Source organism: Salvelinus fontinalis, chromosome 1, assembly GCF_029448725.1.
Source record: "Salvelinus fontinalis isolate EN_2023a chromosome 1, ASM2944872v1, whole genome shotgun sequence".
NCBI classification, from domain to species: Eukaryota; Metazoa; Chordata; class Actinopteri; order Salmoniformes; family Salmonidae; genus Salvelinus; species Salvelinus fontinalis.
In genome coordinates, this window is record NC_074665.1 from 34,497,577 (window position 1) to 34,521,513 (window position 23,937).

General features: G+C 42.3%; 2 protein-coding genes across 2 annotated transcripts in view; both read right to left on the reverse strand.

Moving 5' to 3' along the window:
• Positions 1-6,310, reverse strand: part of LOC129853564 (phosphatidylinositide phosphatase SAC2-like) — a 30,561-nt gene extending 24,251 nt beyond the window's left edge. Inside the window, exons 1-2 of the mRNA XM_055919733.1 lie at positions 5,911-6,310; positions 3,091-3,171 (exon numbers count right to left, since the gene is read on the reverse strand). Of these exons, the coding sequence (XP_055775708.1) occupies positions 3,091-3,171; positions 5,911-6,007 (178 nt within the window). The 5' untranslated portion in view covers positions 6,008-6,310. The remainder of the gene's footprint in view (positions 1-3,090; positions 3,172-5,910) is intronic.
• A 7,680-nt stretch (positions 6,311-13,990) lies between these two features.
• Positions 13,991-22,083, reverse strand: LOC129853602 (BAG family molecular chaperone regulator 3-like). Its single transcript, XM_055919805.1, has 4 exons — positions 21,627-22,083; positions 17,034-17,372; positions 16,464-16,814; positions 13,991-16,064 (listed from the first exon to the last, which is right to left on the reverse strand). The coding sequence occupies exons 1-4, from the start codon at positions 21,819-21,821 to the stop codon at positions 15,195-15,197; spliced, it is 1,755 nt and encodes a 584-aa protein (XP_055775780.1). The 5' UTR covers positions 21,822-22,083; the 3' UTR covers positions 13,991-15,194.
• Positions 22,084-23,937: the final 1,854 nt, after the last annotated feature.

Sequence of the window (23,937 nt, forward strand, 5' to 3'; positions counted from 1 at the left end):
TGGCTGCACTTTTTGACGTGACTGTAAGCTAGCCGTAGTTGGCTAGCTAGCAAGCAAAGGATAAGAACGTTGCCAGCCAGTATGGCAATGGAACATTTAGAATGAACAACTGGGTCACGTCCATAGATACAGAACAAAAAGACTGAACGACTGGCAACCGAACCGATAGAATGAACGACCAGCCAGCCTGGGTAGCAACCCTAGATTTGTAGGGACTATATATTGTGGAAGGATGTAAATATTGTGGAAAATAGGTAAATCATTATTTGAAAATGTTGGTAACCCGCTATATAAAAGTGATAATGCCCTTGAAGCCGGTGTTTGGAGGATATATTGGCACGGTTCGTCTCAGGCCTAACACCCGTGCCAATGTATCTTCCAAACACTGGCAACAACAGCTCAGCCGCGAAGTGGTAGACCACACAAGCTCATAGAACAGGAGCGCTGAAGTGCATAAAAGTCTTCTGTCGTTGGTTGCAACACTTACTACCAAGTTCAAAACTGGCTCTGGAAGCAACATCAGCACAAGAATTGTTCGTCAGGAGTTTAATGAAATGGGTTTCCATGGCCGAGCAGCTGCACACAAGCCTAAGATAACATGCACAATGCTAAGCATCGGCTGGAGTGGTTTAAAGCGCACCAACATTGGACTGTGGAGCAGTGGAAACGCTACTGGTCCGAATGCATTGTGCCAACTGTAAAGTTTGGTGGTGGAGGAATAATGGTCTGGAGCGGTTTTTCATAGGTTCGGGCTGGGCCCCTTAGTTTCAGTTGGATTCTAGCTTGAAATATACTTATTCATGTTATCATACTGGAAGTTAGTGATTACTTTACATGTATAAGGAAAGTATGCTGGGGTCAATGAAGGGTGGATATGAACTTGAAGTATGAAAAGTTACTGAGTGAGACGAGGTGAAGTGCAGAAAGTTCATATTCTGTTCAAACATGTTTTTGTTGAATATCAATGTTCCAAAGGAGGGAGGAGAGCAACAGTCTAGTTTCAGTTCCTGATAAGGCAGGCCAGCTGCGGAACTAGGGAGGAGGGAGGACTTTGGCTCGAAACCTCTGGGAGGTGGGCCAGAGGGACCCACCCCAACGACCCTCCTACTAGTCTTATCTCAAATGCATACACTTCCATGCCTATGAAGGGTCTAGCATCAGGCAGGGCCATGACTACATCAGTGAGAGAAACCAATGAAGTTCCTGCGTAACGACAGATGTATTGGCTGTCTAGAAGTGTACGGAGTTGACCCTGCCTAGCAGGAGGTTATAAATATATATCCTTGTGTAATCATACCTTGTCTTTGCAGCTGTATGACCCATGGGGGGAATAAACTTGGTTTGAGATTTTTCTAGTCATCCATTAGAGTTTTTACTCTGTTTGTTCAGAACCTAACACAGTGAAGGACAATCTTAACACTACAGCATACAATGATGTTCTAGACGATTCTGTGCTTCCAACTTTGTAGCAACAGTTTGGGGAAGGCCGTTTCCTGTTTCAGCATGACAATACCCCCGTGCACAGAACGAGGCCCATACAGAAATGGTTTGTCTCGATCGGTGTGGAAGAACTTGACTGGCCTTCAGAGTCCTGACCTCAACCCCATTGAACACCTTTGGGATGAATTGGAACAACGACTGCGAGCCAGTGCCTGACCTCACTAATGCTCTTGTGGCTGAATGGAAGAAAGTCCCCGCAGCAATGTTCCAACATCTAGTGAAAAGCCTTCCCAGAATAGTGGAGGCTGTTATAGCAGCAAAGGTGGGACCAACTCCATATTAATGCCCATGATTTTGTAATGGGATGTTCAACGAGCAGGTGTCCACATACTTTTGACCTTGTAGTGTACATAAGTGCAATACATCCGGCAGAAAATAGTTGAACAGACTTGCAAAGCTATTTGGCTAGCAGCCACACAACTACATTAGCTTACAATGAAAAAGCAAGGTATTTTTTTGCAAAAATTAAGAATTGCCATCATATTGTTTCATGCGTAGATCATAGAAAGAATGTAGCTAGTTACATTCCTTAATGTTTTGTTTTAAGTTAATCTTGCCTTTTAACTTGCTACCGGAGGAAAGTACCGGGGGAAAAGTAGCCTACGCATCAGTCAGAGCGCTGTCTGGTGATTCAATGACCTGAGCAAATATATTTCATCTGAGTGGAAAAGTGCAACAAACAAATCTTTTACATTCATGATTTGGAGCAAACACTGACTGAAGCTGAGCAGAATTTACAATAAGAAGCATTTTAGATCTGCGTTCACAAAACGCACCAAGATAGTTATTTTCTTTTCGGTGTGAAAAATGCAGAATCCAGCGTTAACATGACCCGTGGCCTAGGGTAACCAATTCTTAATGGCACTAGCAGTTTGCAAAGTAGCTTAGGCAGAAAATAGATGGGACGCAATTATTCTGAAACTGCAGATCGTTCGTTGTTAGAACACTTATTTTCCTACTTCAATCAACCAGTCCATTTTGGATTTGTGATAAACTGTCGTCATTTAGCTTGTGTATCCAATCATTTAGATACCTTTTAATATGACTTTGTTTGCCTTCTGTGCGCACTGCGTGTGTGGAGGGAGCGGTCGCAACGCAACTGAGTGAATGAGACAAGGAGGGGAAAGGGAATTTAGGGAGAAAAACGATGTGATGCTTGGCTTATTTTTTGTGGTGACACGCAAATTATATGTACAAATGGAATACTAGAGTCAAAGCAAATGAATGTTGTCACAAAGCACATTCGGGCGAATACAGATTTTTATTTTTTTTAATCTCTGGTTAAAGATCGAGCTTTGACGTCTGTTTGAGTACTCATGCCCATCCCTATTTGGTGCTGTGCAAAGGCCAGAACCCAGACTGGAAAACATTTTACAACTGATTAGATGATAGATGCGATTGAAGCTGGTTGCAAACACTTTCCCCCGTACTTTTGATAGGAGAGGTTGGAGATGTTTCTGTAGTTGGATAGGATGTCACGGTTGTATTTCTCAGTAAGGAAGACTGCAGCTGTTTTGAAGATCGATGGTACCTCTCCAGTCAGCCAATAAGTCAGTACTTGTAGCACAAGGCCTACACCATTTCACTTACCTGTATGAAGTTGTATTTTCCCGATGAGACCCTCAACCAGGCCCAAACACACTGGGTTCCAAGCTAACAGAAGGTCTGTTGCTGTAATAAAAAGAGAGAAGAGACAAATCAGAGAAAATAAGACTTGTGGAGTGGACACAAAGTAAAAACATTTAAGAAAATAGCCCCACAAACTAAGAGAAATTAAGTTATTTCATGATAAACAGCACATGCATATAAGCCTATTTTCCAAACAGAGCACCAAATTGTTGGATTGTATGCCATCCCAATAATATTTACATTGTGGACCATTTGCTGCACTTTCCATGCAAGGTTTGGACTGAGGATTTCTGATTATACTGTTAGGGATCATCATGGAGCATTACATGATGCACTCAGTAGCTAGATACTACTGTCTGCAGCCAAGTTCAGAAGTATTTAATGCACAGGTGTCAAACTCATTCCACGGGGGCCGAGTGTCTGCGGGTTTTCGCTCCTCCCTTATACTTGATTGATGAATTAACATCACTAATTAGTTAGGAACTCCCCACACCTGGTTGTCTAGGGCTTTATTGAAAGGAAAAACCAAAAACCTGCAGACACTAGGCCCTCCGTGGAATGAGTTTGACACCCCTGATTTAATGCATCCAGTGCTTAACGCATCAAGAGATTCTTCTCACAGTTCTAATAGACAAGTGTTATCACTTGGGTAGAATACATGTAGAGCTGAAGTATTCAACTCTTACCCTACGAGGTCCGGAGCCTGCTGGTTCTTTTCTACTTGATAATTAATTGCACCCGCCTGGTGTCACATGTCTAAATCAGTCCCGATTAGAGGGGAACAGTGAAAAAACACAGTGTAATTGGTTTGAGGTCCAGAGTTGAGTTTGAGGGATGTAGAGAATACATGATGACAATTTCTTTGACTGAAGCAAAGGTACAAAAACCCATGTTTCTGGCAACACTTTTTATGGCAAAACCATCATCGATAGAGTTTAGAATGAGAAAAAAACACATGGAACTTTTTCAGAATGTGACATCATTACACTTTTTTATTCAACAAGTGAATGGAAACCTAGCTAATGTCAGTTTTCATTCTTAAAGAATGGGGTAGTAACATGACTGAGGCATGACTACATCACTGCCAAATTACTACATCACAACTAGCTAACGGATGCTGATAACTAAAACAACTTTTGTATAACAGAAAACTAGACATCAAGGGTATGTCAAGCAGTTGAAGAGTTGAGTCATGAATGAGTGACAAAGAGGGTGGAGATTGGAGTACATCTAGGCAGCTGAGACAATAACCCTTCCTGTTCCACGGAGCCGGAAACCTCTGTACCGACCTCAGCGCTGGAGCCCGGGCAGGGAGGTGGAAAATAGAGGCTGCCTCTATATACACACACATCTCTCTGTTTGTCCGTGATACAAACTCAACCATAGATTTGTTCAGAAATGTGAAATAATGTGGAAATTCCTGTCAGTGCTAGTGTCAACAAGCCCAATGAGAACTGGAAACCCTTTTCCAATTAAATAATGGAAGAGCAGAGCAACCCAAACCTGTTCAGGCTGGTTGCACACCCATGTGACCTCAGCTAGCCCACAGTGTAGTCATTTGCATCCATACAGTGGCTGCTCCCTCTCAACAGCTTTTTGGTTACTACAGAAAGGCAAGGTTCATCGGCTGGCTTTGCCGTGAATTGTCCCGGCTTAGCTCGCCACCCTGTCACAGAGAAGGGGGAGGTGTTTTGGCAAGACACTGGGGTGCAGGTCAGACAGGAGCTAACGATCTAGCCTAAGGTAGCTACAGATTGTTACACCAGATAATTTGATTTAACCAAAGATTTTTGGTATCCATTACTGGGACTTGCGGTGCGTTTGAATTTAGAAAATGTTCTGTTATTATAATTATTTGTTCTTCATTAAGTAATCCAACAATGTGTATGCCGCCATCTTGTCTATTTAAAATCTTCTCTCATTCATCGAGACAGGTGTCATTATGACATTTGGTACTTTGGGGTGGACCCATCTGTCTCAATCTGGCCTAAGTATGCTTGTCTCCCAAAAAGCAGAACAAGTCAAACAAGGTTGTGTGTTGTAGCAGAGAGCCGGTAACTAGTCTGTAAATATGTGGAATTCAGTGTAAGGAAATAAGGAACCACAACAGATGCTTGAGTGGCATTTCAGGAAATGAACAGTTAACCATGTAGCCAAAGGAATCCAATAAAGCAAGCTCATGTAAGAAGAAAAATTGATGGAGGATACAGGAATTATGAACCCTAATAATTCAATACAAAACTATTTAAAGACAAACATGTAAACATATGGAGCAATGTCATCGTTTGTTTTCTGGCTCATTGCTAGAATGGAACCCTGCTACATAATTTGTACTGTGCCCCTCGAGCATCGCAGTCTGTTTATTTCAAATATCACCATCAGGTCAACTGGGCAGTGCCACACTGGACATGAAAGTATGGTAATAATACACATGTAATGGCTTGGCAGTTAACATTAGGATGTTTGTTTAGATAGCTAAATAGTTGGGAAGAAATTATATTATTGCAACCAAAAATGGAATGGCACTCGAATTTTAGTAAGGTGCGCTGTTGGATCCACAGCGTCCTATATAGTTGTCATTGTCAACGTGTAAAACAATACTTGCTTGTACAATGAACACATAGCTAAGATAAGAGGAAATGTTCATGCCATGGGCTTGACGTCATTGTAGCTAGCCATTTAGTTATGGGTTTGTTGTCCGAGTTTACTGATGTAACGTTAGCTAGCTAATTGATGGCTTTGAGAAACTGAATTAAAAAATGACAAATGTAGTTTGCATACCAGGTCTGGCGTTCATGGTCCCATCTATTCGGCTACACCAAAGAGCATGATCGCCACTCTGGAGAATATAATGGTCTTTGGCTTGAAACAGCTCCATTTAATCGGTGTACAGTATGTCAAACCATGTAAATATTTCTGTGGTCCAAACCGGTTAGCTAGCTATAGCTAGCACGACTATCTAAACGTTAACGTTACTGACAGGGCGTTGCCCTGGGAAGTTAGCTAACGTTTGCTTTGCTTATTTTAAATCTTCTTTCTTAGTTCAAAAAGTAGACATAATAATACACTTATTCAATGTGTGAAAATGTAGCTGGTTATTCATTTCCAGTTGAAAGACCGACCGACTGACTGTCGATTTCCTGCAGAAACAATCACACGTGACTTCTTCTGTGGATGTTTAATCGTGGATGGCAACCAACTTTAATGTGCATTACCGCCACCAATTGGATTGGAGTGTGGACCAAAGACATGGAGTCCTGGATCAGAGAGATGGTGGGGGATACATTGAATGCTTGAATGAGACTTGAATGACATGGGCAGAGCATATTAACAGAGTAGTTGTCAATGGAAAGAAAACATTGAATGTGATGCGGCTCCTGTCAGGAATGGAGAGGGGGTCAGATAGAATGGTGTTAAATGTTAAGGTCATCACTGGATAATGGAAGTGTAGCATATGGATCAGCAGCTCAGACATATTTTAAAAAGCAAGATGTAATCTATGCCCAAGCCCTAAGAATATGTTGTGGAGCACTCAGGAGCTCCCCGGTGGCAGCAATGCAGGTAGAGTTGGGAGAGATGCCGTTAAAATTAAGAAGACAACTGTCATATTCATATGTGTAAACATACTGAATTATAATTGGATGCATTTTACCGCCATATTATACTGTGCTATGATTGGTTAAGACCACCCAAATGGTTAGGTCATGGTCAGTTTGATCCTGGTTGGCGATACGTGAACATGCCAGTTATAGCTAGCTAATAAAGAGCTACGTTAAGAAATATCCTGTAGTACTGCATTTTATTATTTTGTACAAAGTGTGCAAAACAAGACAACAACAGCTAACCATGACATATTGGGTCAATTTAAAATGACATAAGGTTGCACATCCTACGAAAAAAGGTACTCCTAGAGTGCTGGAAACATGAACGAAATCTGAATACAAGTTTTGGGTAGATAGGCAATGGCATGGCGAGATAGATGGAGTTGTTTGGGAGGGAGTTTAGCCCCTCTATTGTTCTTCCTGCTATCCCACCTTGGTTTCTCCCTCAGCCAGTGATATATCTAGGGTTGCCTGAGCGGGTAAGAGCTGTTGAGGAAGGAGTAGATTCAGTTGTAAGTGAACATTTAAGGACACAATTCTATGCTGTTTTGAATGTATTCACAAATAGATCAGGGGAGGACAGGTGCAGCTTTTAGTGTTCCTGAGTTTAAGGTGGCTTTGACAAAAAGAGCAACGGATCATTTTATATGTTTACACAATGGAGTTGGTGGCCATACTATTGGCTGCAGAGTGGGTGGAGGAGGTGAAACCAGACAGGGTAGTCATCTGCTCTGACTCCTGTGCAGCAGTGATGAGCTTAAATGAATTTGTGTCTCGGAGCAGACAGGATGTATTGTATGAGGTTTTGCAGTAAATGTATAGGGTGAGACAGATTGGGGTATTTGTGGGAGTAGAGGGTAATGAGAAGATGGAAGTTCTAGCCAAGCAGGTTCTTAAACATCCTAATGTTGAGATGGTGTTGTCAATCAGTAAAGCAGAAGCCAAGCGGTTGATAAAAAACATTGGATAAAAACAAATGGGAAGACACCCGTATAAGATTCAGGAAAAGGTGGGGGCAGGGTCATCAGGCCGAGAGAGAAGGGAAGAAAGTGTAATCGCAAGGCTGAGACTGGGATACACAAGACTCAATAGTACATTGAAATTGGTGAGGAAGCATCCGACTGGGAGGTGTGATCATTGTCGGGAGGAGATGGAGACGATGGAACACGTTCTATTTCAATGCCAGAAATATGGGAGTAATTGGGTTGAAGAGACAAGATTAAGTGAACTGCTGGGAAATATTCTGGGGATGTAGTATTTAATTATGTGTATCGTTTCCTTAGGGAGACGAGAATATTGCGTAGGATTTATCTGATCCAGGACCCCTGGATGTTCTCTGACCCTCTCTCTCTCACGCTGACCATCTTCTGTCAGATTATTTGAGCTGTGCACCTTCACAAATGCCTGGGCTAACATCTCTGCCTTCTCCATATCTCTCACTGCGACAATCTCCCCACTTTCCAGCACAGGGAGAACCCAATCTCGTCTGACCCCACTCATCCTCTTAATCATCTACCATACCTCTCCCACAGGAGTGGTCCTTTTTATGTTTCCACAGAACCGGCGCCAACACTCCTTCTTAGCTGTCCTAATGATCCTCCTTACTACTGATTGTGCTTGTTTATACTGAATCAGGTGCTGGTAATTACGGGACCTTTTCATCATTCTGAATGCCCTGTTCCTACTCTTCACAGCTTCTCCACACTCAACACTCCACCAGGGGACTGCGTTACTCTTTGTCCCCCCTGTACCCATAGGAATCACCTGCCTTGCTCTTTGTCCCCCCTGTACCCATAGGAATATCCTGCCCTGCGGCCCCTACTATTGCTCCTCTTACTTCATCATTGACTGTTTCTATATCTGAATTGAGATCAACCTGAGAGGGCTCTTGTTCACTAACTCCTGAAACTGACCCCTCTCTGCTTTCTCAAATATCTCCTCAATCCATTTCCTACTGAATATTCCACCCTTATTCCTACAGTACACATGATAGAATAGTGATTACTAACCACTGTGGATTCCTCCAAATCCTCCCAACTACATCTGCCTGCCATTGAACATGATATCAGAGTAAGATCCAGAGCAGATTCATTTCCAGTTACTGGGTCAATCCTGGTTCCCCGGCTATCATTAAGTCTCACAAGCCTTTTCTCATCAAGTAGTTCCTCCAACACTTGTCCATTTACATCAGTCCGTAACCCTCCACAGAGTGTATTATGAGCATTAAAAACCCCACACCACATTAGTTGTCTCTTATCTTGACCTTCTACATTCCCAAGGGCCATCAACTCTAGTCTCTTACACAGGTTGTAAATGTTCACTATTACCATATTCCCCTTCCCAACCAACAAGTCAGCACCTCAGGAGTAAATGTCGGTTGTCAGTACCAGATCCTCAAAGTTTAGTAGCACTGACAGGCTATTCATCTTCTTCCCATCTGGAGGCGCTGTGCCTCAATAAGAGAGCCTCCCTTCATGTTGACCTTTATTTCTTTCATGTTAACAATTTCTGGAACTCCTGTAATAACTCCCTTCACCCACTACGTCCAGTTTGAGCCAGCATGCTACTAATCAAACCAAATGTATTTATAAAGCCCTTTTTACATCAGTATATGTCACAAAGTGCTTACACAGAAACCCAGCCTAAAACCCCAAACAGCAAGCAATGCAGATGTAGAAGCACGGTGGCTAGGAAAAACTCCCTAGAAAGGCAGAGAAACCTAGAGAGTAACCAGGCTCTGAGGGGTGGCCTGTACTCTTCTGGCTGTCCCAGGTGGAGATTATAAAAGTACATGGCCATTAAGGTCAGAACGTTCTTCAAGACGTTCAAAGTATCAACAGCACTAGAGGGATATCAACAGACCACACTTCCCTGAGACAAGGCTGAGTATAGCCCACGAAGATCTCCTCCACCACCACACAAGCCCAAGGGGGCGCAAAATCGGACAGGAAGATCACGTCAGTGACTCAACCCACTCAAATCGAGTATTGTGAGAAAAAAACATGGGACGCACCGCTACTAGGGACGACATACTATCAACCCCACGTTTACATATCTGCTTGAGTTTGAGCGCATTCTCATACTGTTTAGCATTGATAGTTCCATCACAAAGAACTTTAGCAGACACAACCTCTCTTACTTTACTCTCCATATTATGCATACAGCAGGGGCGAAAATCTGAGATCAACCTTGGAGGGGACAATTACATTAAATTTTCTCAAGAGCAATTCCTGAGGGGGACACCAAAAGTAGTGCTGTAACACATAGCATACGTTGTTAAATGTATATTGAGGAACCATAATTCCTACAACTGGATAATTGATAGGTACATTAGTTAACTGAAGGGTTTTCCCAACTTGTTCAAATGTTTAAATCATTATAATTCTACTACTAATAATAGTTATAGCAGTGCTCCTTACCAGTCCAGTATGTATGCAGGTATTCGTACTTACAACCAGCAATATCAAGAAAGGTCAGTAGGTGACAATGGTACTGTACACTGTATGGGTGTCGTTTTCATAAATACAATGAACATGGTGTGATCACATCTAAAAGAATCTCCATTGAGAACCATCACAAAGTTGGTCTCCGTATTGAATTGACCTTTTAATTGGACTTTTTCTGATACATTTATATAGTCATTAAATATGTCCACCTGGCCTGAGTCTACAATATCTTTGCAAGAACAAAAAGCTTAAAATAAGTAGTTCTAAAAGCAAAATAACTACTTCAATGAAAAACCCAAATAAATCAAACAAAATATCCTTCAGTGTCTCAACTCAGCCAGTGTCTCAACTCAGCCAGTGTCTCAACTCAGCCAGTGTCTCAACTCAGCCAGTGTCTCAACTCAGCCAGTGTCTCAACTCAGCCAGTGTCTCAACTCAGCCAGTGTCTCAACTCAGTCAGTGTCTCAACTCAGTCAGTGTCTCAACTCAGTCAGTGTCTCAACTCTTCAAACAGCAGCTATGGACAAGTATGTCGCACAAAGTAGGCCATTTTAAATAAAATAACATGAAATAAATCATTTGTAAGTTTCCTGAAAACTACTAAACAAAAGAACAAATATCAATTACACCAGGGGTTCTCAAACAGGGGTCCATGGACTAATTGCAAGGGGTCCGTGAAATAAAAAAGTGTAATGAATGTAGTCAGTACCACAAGGTTTCCAGTAAGTTTACATATAATATAGAGGGGGTGGAGGTCCCTGAGGACTGCTCAAAACCTTGCCTGCCTTGCCTCAAAATATGCAGGGGTTCCAGTACCCCAAAAAGGTTGAGAACCACTGCTATACACACTACTGAACAAAAGAACCGAGCATATGTTTGCGGGTTTCCTCAACAACACATCAGTTGGCACTTTCGCAATGCCCTCGCCTGTTGTCTCCGACACCCTGTATAGCCCAATAAACTCCTTGTGAGGGACATGGTCATGGTCAACATAACGCAGACAGACACTCTCCTGTTCAGCACCAGAGACATCTTGAGTACCATCAACAATTAATGAAAATTGTACAATCGGAAGAGACCTAATCTCAGCTGCAATGCCTCGAATGACTATTGGCCATGATGTTCAGAATTTCATTCTGTGCTTTGGGGCCTGTGTACATTGTGGTACGCTCTGTTAACCACTTCAGTAAAATGGGATCATCCTCTTCTGCCCTAAGTTTCAAAATCTGGTATAAATTCCCACTGTCATCCGTGTGGCCTCTAAAGGCTTGTCCCTGTCTTACTACATGCCGCACCGAACTAACAATTTTCATCAAGCAATGCCTTGCGTCATCCAGCTGTTTAACCCACGCGCTGGACATAACTGGACACTGATTGGATTTAGCTGGTGTGCTGTTACAATTACAAAGTGGCGGTGGGTTTGGCAATTTTGATGTGCTGTGAATTTTTCAATGCCTTTTCTCCAGTTCCTAAATCCTGCACTAATGAAGGCAGCATCAGCTCTTTGGCCAAAAGATGGCTGGCTTGAAAACCCTTGGCTACAGTGAAAACACAACACTCCTTTTATTGATGGATTATAATGTAGCCAGGGGAAATCGCGAAACCATCTCTCTTGAAACGTCAACACTCTGTTGGCAAGAGTTTGCGGTTCTATAAATCGTGGGTGTGGCTGATATGGTTTTGTGCCATCACTGTGGTAACTGGACAATGCTGTGCCACTGTCCCCTATACTGGTGCTGCTGGCAACAAGGGTGACACTTGGTCCTGCCGTGGCTGTGACACTGTCCTCTGAAGTCTCTCTTCCTGGCTCTTTCCCTTTCACCCCCCTAACTGACTCAGCCGGTCTCCTAGAAAATAAATAAGGTGTTTGCCGTACTCCTAACTACCGGTACCCAAAACTACACAATTAATCACAACAGCAATACCATTGCCGTAAACAAATCTTAGTTTAGTCACCAGTTTAAGTTGAGAGTGGGGGTATCCATGGCATTTTCCAATTATGTCCCTATTTTACAAGTCAAAAAAATTGAGAACCTTTCATAATGTTGCCAAACAAAGACTCAACAAACTTACCTGAGACTCCCTGTCTCTGCCAGTCTGTCCCTGCATATCTGTCCCCAGCTCTGCTGTCTGTGTGCCATCTGTTGCCTGCTCTGCCTAATGACATCATTGTGAAACATTTCCATTAGCATTTCACTTCTTTCTCATGAACATTTTATCAACTAGTCTTTGAGATATTAGGATACTAGAGTTCTTACTATGCGTTTTGGTGTACTGACAAATACTCTGATGTCCGTCTTCTTACTTTTTTCTGCCATTTTTCTACCTGGCTGGCTTGCTGGCCTAGCTGCACACACACACATTTACACAACACATGCTGCAACCTTTTGTAATTTAAATAGTTTGTTTCATATTGGCTGGCTTCCAACAATAGCTGAATTTGTAAAGCTAGCGAGCACCAATTCCGTTTCTGTGTGTTTGCTATAATCTTTGCTACCTGGTTAAATAAAGGTGAAATAAAATAAAATAAAAAAAGTTCACTAGCGACAATTTATCTTTTGCAACGAGACCATTATATATATTTAAGACAATGGTAGAAGAGAGTGTAGTTCTGTTCTGTTCAGTTTGGACTTCAGTTTATTGCTAACCTTATCACGGGGACGTCGAAGCACTACAGCTGCATGCTGATCTAGGAATAAACTGACGATAGCAAAGATTCCATCTTTGACGACGCCACATAAATGGAATAGGTACTAGCTAGCTTGATAGTTAATGTTTGCTTTAGTTTGCGCGCTAGCTCTGCAAATTCAACTAGTGTGTGAACCCTGCCAACATAAAAATAAATAAATAACATTGCTATGGACCTGCTATGGATTGACTGGATTAACCTCACGTCAGTTACGTACATGTCCCTTTCGGACAGTAGATACGAACCCTTTATTACCTTGCCAGCTAAAGAACTGGCAGTGGATCAAACCATTGTGAGGCAAAGGGCGGGGGGGGGTCGCAATCTTTTGAAATTTAAATGCGCTATTAAGTGTCTATAATCAGCACAAGTGCTTTCATTGCGTATTATTAATATTATTGAAATTACATAGTTATGTTTACAGTGATATATTGGGGGGGACAAATCATATTTTTCCCAAGATGGGGGGGTCGTGTCCCCCCCGTCCCCCCTGGGATTTCCGCCTATGGCATACAGTACAACACAGAAAACCGAACCTCCCTCATCACTACTCCCTTCCCGACAAGACCTGCAAATGTGCCTAAGGCTTCCTCTTTTTCTTAACCTTTAATCTCACTACTCTACCTCCACCTTTTTCCACTCCACCACTACACTCCATCTCATCCTCAACACCTCACCCCCTGCCTTTCCATCCATCTCTGCCCCAGTCACAGCCCAGTCAGTGTTGCTCAACCACCTCCACAGGATTTCACGCTCCAAAACAAACACACGTGATCTTACGTGATCTTACTCGTCATTCTATATCGAACACAAGTTTGGTGGTGAATGAAATGTATTATTGAATGGAATATATTAAACCTAAAAATAAACACCCCATGCCAAGTTAATAAGAGTGTTTATTCAAGACTGTGCATTCTCCTAAAATGTGTACTTTTTTTTCCTGGATCTACCAGGACAACCATTTGCTTGTCTCAAATAAGACATGATGGAGTCAAGGTGTGAAGTGATGGTGAGGATACAAGGTGAGGTTTAGATTTGTGTAAACCATATAGAACCACTTGATAGCAAGGATGGCAACATATCACAATAATGTAACCTACTGTAAAATCACTCAATTATCGACAACGTCAAAATAAATCATTTTATTTGCAACCATGACTCCAAGCTGTCAACACTGCAACAACCTGCAATGCACAAGCTGTGATAAACAAAGCCTACTTTTACATTGACCCTTTGAATTGTTATTCTTGATTAGCAGCTGATGCTGATAGTCTCACATCTCATGAGGTTATGCAGTTCACATCCAACATTTCTAAATGCATTCTTAAATTCATCAATAATTCATTTCTTTAAATAACATTACAAGTGAAATTACAAATGTAAAAATGTTGTAAAACATTCTACCAATTTAAAATCTTACTTGAATCAAAGGTGACTGGATGTAATTGTTGAATGTAACATATCAAGTTCCCTAATAATTCTAAATGAAATATAAACATATTATAATGGTGAAATAAGTGCCAAGACCCCAAAATAGGCAATGCACCTACAGGCTGAAACTAATGAAACCCAAAGTAACTCTATCAACCATATAATTTGTTGGGTGTGTGTTAAATAACTCATATTTTTGGGAAAATAATTGAGAGGAAGAAAAGGAAGATTCTGCCCTCAAGTGGCTCTTTGTCACCTGAGGCCCAAAAATAACTACTTTTCTCTGACTGAATCATTAACATTCACTAACATTTATCCCATTTCTTCATATGGAATCTGAGGTAAATATTGTTTCTCGAAGTAGTGGATTAGAACTAAGAGGGAAATATTAGACATCTCTAACCCTTTCTTAGATAGAGAGATGTAGCCTACTCTATACATACCAACCAGTGTTCTCTTATTGAATACGTATTGAACAACTTTACAACAACCACGTCACATGGTCCGAAGGCAACAACATAGATGTAAAAAATATTTTTTAAAGAAGCTATTTTCATAGTATTTTCCAATATAGATGGATAAAGGCCTCTTAGATCATCTCCAGTCTGCATGTGTCTTAAAAAACACTGAACACGACAATGGTCTTGCAAAAAGACATTGGCACGGCAAAAGGCAACAACAGTGGCTAAACATAATTGAATACATGTTGCCCTCAGATACCACCATCACATATGTGGTGAATACCAGACAATACCAACACTGGAAATTAAGCAATCATGCATCTTATAGTTCATATGTGATATCTGGGGGGTAAGGGGGGTATAGGGAGCATTGGGAGCAGCCTATTTCCACGTCATATTTGATGACGTTTCTCATCTCTTCACTCTAATAAAGCAGTCATTATGAGATCTCCCTGGCCATCTCCACATTCGCTTGGCTGATCGTACCTGGCTGCTCTCCTTTCTGTGGCGGGCTCTCGCCCTCCATCGAGGACTCACTAGCTGGTTCCGATGGCCGCTCATCCAGCATCTCCAGTGCATCCAGTATGGTCTGGACCCTCCGGACTCCGTCACGTCGCGCCTGTCGCACATCCACACGCCCCTCTGGGTCCACTGAGTCCAATGCCAAAAGCTCTTTGGTCAACAGCTCCTCCAGCAGCAAGTACCTCTTATCGTTCTTCTTCCCATCAAAGCATTTCACCTCTTGCTCCAGTTTCGCCACTCTCTTCACTATCTTTTGTACTTTAGCCAAGCCTGGGTGACACTGAGCGGTGGACTCGTTTTCTGCTTTTGTGGGCGGGACCTCCTGTGGAGCAGGAGCATCCACTGGCTCCTGGGCTTCTGGTTTCGGGGGCATCTGGACTGTGATGTTTGCTGTCTGTTTCGGCTGCGGTTGTGGCTGTGGTTGTTGTGGAGGTTGTGGATGTTGTTGGTACTGTTCAGGTTGTTGGTATTTTTCTGGCTTTTGATACTGTTGTGGCTGTTGTGGTTGTTGGTACTGTTCAGATTGTTGGTATTGTTGTGGTTGTTGTGGCTTTTGGTACTGTTGTGGCTGCTGTTGTTGATGTTGTGGTTGTTGGTATTGTTGTGGTTGTTGGTATTGTTGTGGCTGCTGTGGCTGTTGTTGTGGTTGTTGTGACATCTGTGGCTGTTGAAGCTGATGTGTGTCAGCCTCTCTCTGCACTGTTTGGGGATACTGAGAGATCTCCTGCTCCTGCTCCATTCTGTGGGGTGATTCTCTCTGTGGGACATGGTGATGGCGAACCTGGACCTGGGGAAGGAAGAAGGAATTATTTGCATGTTGCCATTTATTGTCATGAATCTTGACCTGGAGGCAGCTCTGCAGAGTGGTCACCAACTAGCACAGCTACAAAGTTATATCAACTGATTTTATACCTAACCTTAACCACACTGCTAACCCTAACCTTAAATGTTTACGACACAGACAATTTTGACGTTGCAGCTGGCCTATCTTGCGGAAATCACTCAGTTCTACCTCTTGGGCAAGATTCATGACAATAAATGTCAACCTGCTAATTATTCATCAGGAATAATGTCAAATTTGCTATTCTGGCATTTATGGCTATGCACGTATATTATACTTTTTATATAGAGGAATCCTACTGTTATTGGACTGGCAATAGGTGAAGCGATGATGGAAAAAAGGTACCTGTGGTCTCTCTGTAATGACCTGGGCACTGAGGGGAGACTGGCTCCTCATATGCGGAGGGATATGGATGGCGGCAGTCTCACGGTGCTGGGGAAGCACGCTCGGGGAGGGGGAGGCACGGTCCCGGGAAGAAGGCGTGGGCCCATGATGACCGCTCCAGTCCTCTGGTTGTAGGTGGTGGAAGGAGGGCTGGTGCTCTGAGTAAGCCGGAAAGCGCTGGGTGTAGAGAGCGGAGTTGACAGGGGCCTGTTGTGGGTGACCTCCGGCCCTCTCGTGGATCACTGGGATGGGGATGTAACCTGCCTGGAGGCCTGTGCTGCTGGGTCGTGGGGGCTGGTGGAAGGGGTGGCCCTAAGGAATGAAAGTCTAGCATGAATCAGAGGAAGTACAATTGCATATTTAATATTACAAGTAGCTCTAAAAGTAGCTAGAGGTTTAGTTTGATTCCGACATCAAACACCTGCATGTAACTACAACTTTCTCTGAAAATCCTCCAATGACATCAATCTATGATTAAAGCAAATGGTAAGAGTTAATGCGTAGTAATCTCATTAGCTAAATCAATCTCACCTCAGTTTCTTGTGAACTAGGCGAACAGGACATGTAGGGCTCAGGGGTAGTGCTCTCGGAGGGACCCTGCAAAGGAGATCTAGGCCTGCAGTGGAGCGTCGGGGTGGGGGAGGGTGTCCGCCCGTCTGCTCGTACATTTTGCAGAGCAGTCGGCTGGATGTACGGGAAACATTGGTGTTGCTGTTGCTGACGGATGTCTCCGCCTTCATGGCAGACTGGGATTGGGATGTAACCCTGACGGAGGGTGGGGTGCTTCATGTCTCTCACGAAGGCCTTCTGCATCTCCTGAGGACTCGGCTCTGGGGGCACACTGGGGCCATTTTGAGACAGCTGGCTGACCTGAAGAAGAAAAAAAATCTGAATTAATACACATCTAAGACATGCAAATAAGTATGTGAGTGAAACCCTAGCCCCAGAGGCAAGCAATTACTGCCAATCCATCATAAAATGTGTTTGCTATGAGAGGGAATGATGTCCAACATCCCGGAAAGATTTGCTATTTTTTCCAAACTAAGACCATTAGGCTATTAAGATTAAATTGAGATTGATTAAAAAGAGCCATTTGCTAGAGGCTGAAACAAATATGTCTGCTCTGGAATCTGCTCTGGTATCTATAAGCAAAAAGCATTCGGTACATTGTGAAATATCCCTGGGAGATGTCAAAAGTATCATTTCTCTGACCACTTGGAAGAGGAAACTACACTCTTAGGGGGAAAAAAGGTGCAATTTAGAACAAAAAGGGTTGTTCGGCTGTGCCCATAGGAAAACCCTTTGAATAACTCTTTTTGGTTCCAGGAAGAACCATTTTGGATTCTATGTAGAACACTTTCCACAGAGGGTTCTCTTCTAAATGAAACCCAAAAGGGTTCTACCTGGAACCAAAAAGGGTTATGTTATGGGGACAGCCAAAGAACCCTTTTGGAACCCTTTTTTGGGGTTCCAAAAAGAAGCAAGCCATCACTACATGTGGGTATGTAGGCTCTGCATTGGTTGGTTTGCTAGGCAGTGTTTACTATCATAAAACACAACAAATCATAGTTGTCTCATGTCCTCACATGCATGTTGATAATAATTCACAGTGGAGACAAAAAACTCCATGATGCTGTCTTGGTGATCACCAGGACAACCAATTAAGCAGTCAACTGTCAGAGTGAGACACCTGACTGAGACAACAGGGAACAGTATCTCTGTGGTATCACTACATGACCAGTTTTGTTTTACCATGCAAATATAATTAACAATACAGTATATTGTAAGTGATTTAAGAATACTGCAATATTTGATTGCCTTCAGGCTATACACGTGTATTGTCACAATGTAACTTACGTTGCCTTGAGAACTGGAGAGCACAAGAGCACAAGCCAAATACCTCAGGAGAGCATACCACATTCCAACAATACCAGATTCAGTAAGGCCCACAAACAATGCTCATCAATCAAATTTTTGTGAACAGTTGTCAAAATCTAACTGATTAAGCTGAGACAATTACAACCTTAATGCTGTTGTCTTTTATGCTTATGCTGTTATCTTATGCTCGCTTGCATACTTCTACAAGGTGTGGCTCAAACTAAAAACAAACTGTCCAAACTGGAAACATGTTCTACAGACAGAGCTGAAACAGCAAAATGTATGTGTGGGGAGTGCATGACAAAGCGCCAGAGTCAACTGGTAGATGGGGCCAAATAGCCTAGGCTTAGACAAGTGGGAGCAACACACTGAGCAAAGGTCTATATACTGTACACTGAACACAAATATGAATGCAACATGCAACAATTTCAAAGAGTTTACAGTTCATTTAAGGAAATCAGTCAAATTGAAATAAATTAATTAGTCCCTAATCTATGGATTTGGTCACAGATACCTATAAAAAAAAGTAGGGGAGTGGATCAGAAAACCAGTTAGTATCTGGTGTGACCACCATTTTCCTCATGCAGCGCGACACATCTCCTTCGCATAGGGTTGATCAAGCTGTTGATTGTGTCTTGTGGAATGTTGTCCCACTCCTCTTCAATGGCTGTGCGAAGTTGCTGGATATTGGCGGGAACTGGAACACAATGACGTACACGTCAATCTAGAGCATCCCAAACATACTCAATGGGTGGTGACATGTCTGGTGAGTATGCAGGCCATGGAAGAACTGGGACATTTTCAATTTCCAGGAATTGTGTACAAATCCTTGCGATATGGGGCCGTGCATTATCATGCTGAAACATAAGGTGATGGCAGCAGATGAATGGCACGACAATGGGCCTCTGGATCTCGTCACGATATCGCTGTGCATTCAAATTGCCATTGATAAAATGCAATTGTGTTCGTTATCCGTAGCTTATGCCTGCCCATACCATAACCCCACTGCCACCATGGGGCACTCTGTTCACAACATTGACATCAGCAAACCACTCGGCCACATGACGCCATCCACGCCATCTACCCGGTACAGTTGAAACTGTGATTAATTCTAGAAGAGAACACTTCTCCAGCTTGCCAGTGGTCATCGAAGGTGAGCATTTGCCTGCTGACGTCGGTTACGATGCCAAACTGCAGTCAAGTCAACACCCTGGTGAGTATGACGAGCCCGCAGATGAGCTTCCCTAAGACGGTTTCTGACAGTTTGTTCAGAAATTCTTCAGTTGTGCAAACCCACAGTTTCATCAGCTGTCTGGGTGGTTAGTCTCAGACGATCCCGCAGGTGAAGAAGCCGGAGGTGGAGGTCCTGGGCTGGTTACACGTGGTCTGCGTTTGTGAGGCCGGTTGGACATATTGCCAAATTCTCAAAAACGACATTGGAGGCATGCCAATTGCACGCTCAAAACTTGGAGATATCTGTGGCATTATGTTGTGTGACAAAACTGCACATTTTAGAATGGTCTTTTATTGTCCCCAGCACAAGGTGCACCTTTGTAATGATCATGCTGTTTAATTCGCTTCTTGATACGCCACTGCTGTCAGGTGGATGGATTATCTTGGCAAAGGAGAAATGCTCACTAACAGGCATGTATACAAACTTGTGCACAAAATCTGAGAGAAAAAAGATTTTTGTGCGTATGAAACATTTCTGTGATCTTTTATTTCAGCTCATGAAAGATGGGACCAACACTACATCTTGCGTTTATATATTTGTTCAGTATACATCCACACAGTTTGATACAACAAAGACAAAAGTTTGTCCACAAGACTATGTCGGCCCATTGGACTCACTGTATTGGAACAGTCTCAAGCTGCCATGACTATGCATTAACAAAATTGCTGTATATTGCATGGTAATATTGAATTACAATTAAGTATGACTTAAGGATACTGTGGGGTATATTCCACCTTTTCTTTACATCAATCCTTTACTTTTTTGATATAACAACAGTAGTTATGACACAGCCAATAGCTCTGAACGACCCTTTGCCCTCTGCCATTTTGGCAGGGTCCCTGTACACTGCCAGCATTGCACCAATTTTATCCTCTGACAGCTGTGTCTTTCCAGCAGATTCTAAGTGACACTAACTTCGGACAGCAGAAAGTGTTGATCTTCCTAAGGCAAGACGCCAACTGGCAGCCTAGGGTCTGCTCCTCCAACCCTTCCACATTTAAAGTTGACACATAGTACTTCTGCACAGTTCAATGGTTAAAACCATATCAACAAATTCAGTGATTTGTTCATTTAATGTAGGCTATTGTAGGTTCCTTGCAGCTGTTATACATGGGTGGGTGAAGAACATCTTCAAATCCCTTGTAAGGAAAAGTTTTAGTAAAAAAAGGTGCTATCTTAAAACCTAAATGGGTTCTTTGGCTGTCCTGGTAGAAGAACCCTTTGAAGAACCCCTTTTGATTCCAGGTAGATCCCATTTGAGTTCAATGTTGAACACCTACACACAACCCTTTTCTACATGGAACCCAAAAGAATTCTATCTGGAACCAAAAAGGGTTATCCTATGTGGGGACAGACAAATAACACTTTTGGAACTCCTATTTTCTAAGAGTGTAAGAAATATGAACAAATGCAGTCTGGAGTCTGCTTGGCCTAATAGGCTTTTAATAAACATTATGGAAATGGTCAAACACTCAAAGGCATAGCTTTACATATGACTGCAGTGCGTCATCAACAAACCTGCCAGCTTAGATCATAACACAAGATCATAGCCTTTTATAACAGCCGTTGCTCAGCTTAGACCATAACACAAGAACATAGCCGTTTATAACAGCTATTGCTATTGTTAGTTAACCCGTTATAATGCATGTGGGAGAGGGCTGGAGCCTACAATAGACAACATTCCATTGCGTTGGCGTATATTAAGTTTTAGCAGAGGCAATTTGTAGCCCATGTTTTTAAAGTAAATAAAAATATATAGAAGCATAGCCTACTATAAATAGAATATGCCCACTCTATCTCCCCTATAATAGAAGCCAGTGCGTATCAGAAGCGGTGACCATCATTATTAACCACTGAAGTGCTTGATCGAGGACCGTGCCATATATTAGAGAGATTATGTGTTGTGTCTGCCATGCTGTCAAGCAGACATGACATTTCACTCCAACTTTGAATATATATCACACGAGCCCTCCCACGGTACACATCATGTTACTACACATCCATGAGCCTACCTTTTTGAAATCGTGTCTTGGGTCATTCCAGCTTGTTGTGCGATTAATGTGATCCACAAAAAAATGCCATCCTGTCTGTGGGTCAATTTTTATTTCCCATCCTGGCGGTAGAGGATCGTTATTATTGACCATATCTACCATTGGTGACTGTGTGTTCATGCTGCTCAAACTCCTTGATCCTTTATACCTTGCCATTTTATTCAGTCAACGGACCCTTTAAAGATTCCGCACGGTGACGTGTGGGAGATGGGGCTGGAAGTTTCTCGAAATAAATAGCACGGTCAATGTTGCGTAAAAGTTGCCAGTGTGTCTCGAGATTCAAATGGTTCCAGCCTGGCAGTGAGGCGACTGTCATTTCAGTCAGGAACCTCAAAGTTCTGTTTGTATGTGTAATGGATGTGAAATGGCTAGCTAGTTAGCGGCGAGGGGACGGTTTAAAGTTATACTGTTACATATGTATCCTTCACACGTGGTGGCTATAATATATTCAGCTCAGATGGTGGCTACAGTTACAAATGTATCGTCGGTCAATGCTGATAAAGTAACGATATAATTGACTATATATACACTACCGGTCAAACGTTTTAGAACACCTACTCATTCAAGGGTTTTTCTTTACTCTTACTATTTTCTACATTGTAGAATAATCGTAAAGATATGAAAACTATGAAATAACACATGGAATCATGTAGTAACCAAAAAAAGTGTTAAATAATCAAAATATATTTTTGATTTGAGATTCTTCAAAGTAGCCACCCTTTGCCTTGATGACAGCTTTGCACACTCTTAGCATTCTCTCAACCAGTTTCCAGAGGTAGTCACCTGGAATATATTTCAATTAACAAGTGTGCCTTGTTAAAAATTAATTTGCGGGCCTCCCGTGTGGCGCAGTGGTCTAAGGCAAAGAAGAAAAAGCCCTATCTCAGACTGGCCAATGAAAAGAAAAGATTAAGGTGGGCAAAATAACACAGACACTGGACAGAGGAAGATTGGAAAAAGTGTAATTGACAATTAATCTAAGTTTGAGGTGTTCGGATCACAAAGAAGAACATTAGTGAGACCAAGAAAAAATAAAAAGATGCTGGAGGAGTGCTTGACGCCATCTGTCAAGCATGGTGGAAGCAATGTGATGGTCTGGGGGTGCTTTGGATGTGGTAAAGTGGGAGATTTGTACAAGGTAAAAGGGATCTTGAAGAAGGAAGTCTATCACTCCATTTTGCAACGCCATGCCATACCCTGTGGACGGCGCTTAATTGGAACCAATTTGTGGTCACTTACAAATGTCCTTGTTTTTGAAAGAAAAGCAAAAAAAAATTGGCCCATTAAAATAACATAAAATTGATCAGAGTATAGAGGCCCATTATCAGCAACCATCACTCCTGTGTTCCAATGGGACGTTGTGTTAGCTAATCCAAGTTTATCATTTTAAAAGGCTAATTGATCATTAGAAAACCCTTTTGCAATTATGTTAGCACAGCTGAAAACTGTTGTTCTGCAATTAAACTAGCCTTCTTTAGACTAGTTGAGTATCTGGAGCATCAGCATTTGTGGGTTTGATTACAGGCTCAAAGTGGCCAGAAACAAAGAAATTTCTCCTGAAACTCACCCTGGTGCACAACTGAGCAAGAAGATAAGTACATTAGAGTGTCTAGTTTGAGAAACAGACGCCTCACAAGTCCTCAACTGGGAGCTTCATTAAATATTACCCGCATAACACCAGTCTCAACGTCAACAACGAAGAGGTGACTCCGGGATGCTGGTCTTCTAGGCAGAGTTGCAAAGAAAAAGCCATATCTCAGACTGGTCAATAAAAATAAAATATTAATATGGGCAAAAGAAGATAGGCACTGGACAGAGGAAGATTGGAAAAAAGTGTTATGAACAGACAAATATAAGTTTGAGGTGGAAAACAAGGACATTTCTAAGTGACCCCAAACTTTTGACCGTATATATACACACACACACACACACTACCGGTCAAAAGTTTTAGAACACCTAGAACACCTTCTTCAAAGTAGCCACCCTTTGAATTGATGACAGCTTTGCACACTATTGGCATTGTCTCAACCAGCTTCACCTGGAATGCTTTTCCAACCGTCTTTAAGGGGTTCTCACATATGCTGAGCACTTGTTGGCTGCTTTTCCTCCACTCTGTAGTCCAACTCATTTTACATTTTTATTTTACCTTTATTTAACCAGGTAGGCTAGTTGAGAACATGTTCTCATTTACAACTGCTACCTGGCCAAAATAAAGCAAAGCAGTGCGTCACAAACAACACAGAGTTACACATGGAATAAACAAACATACAAA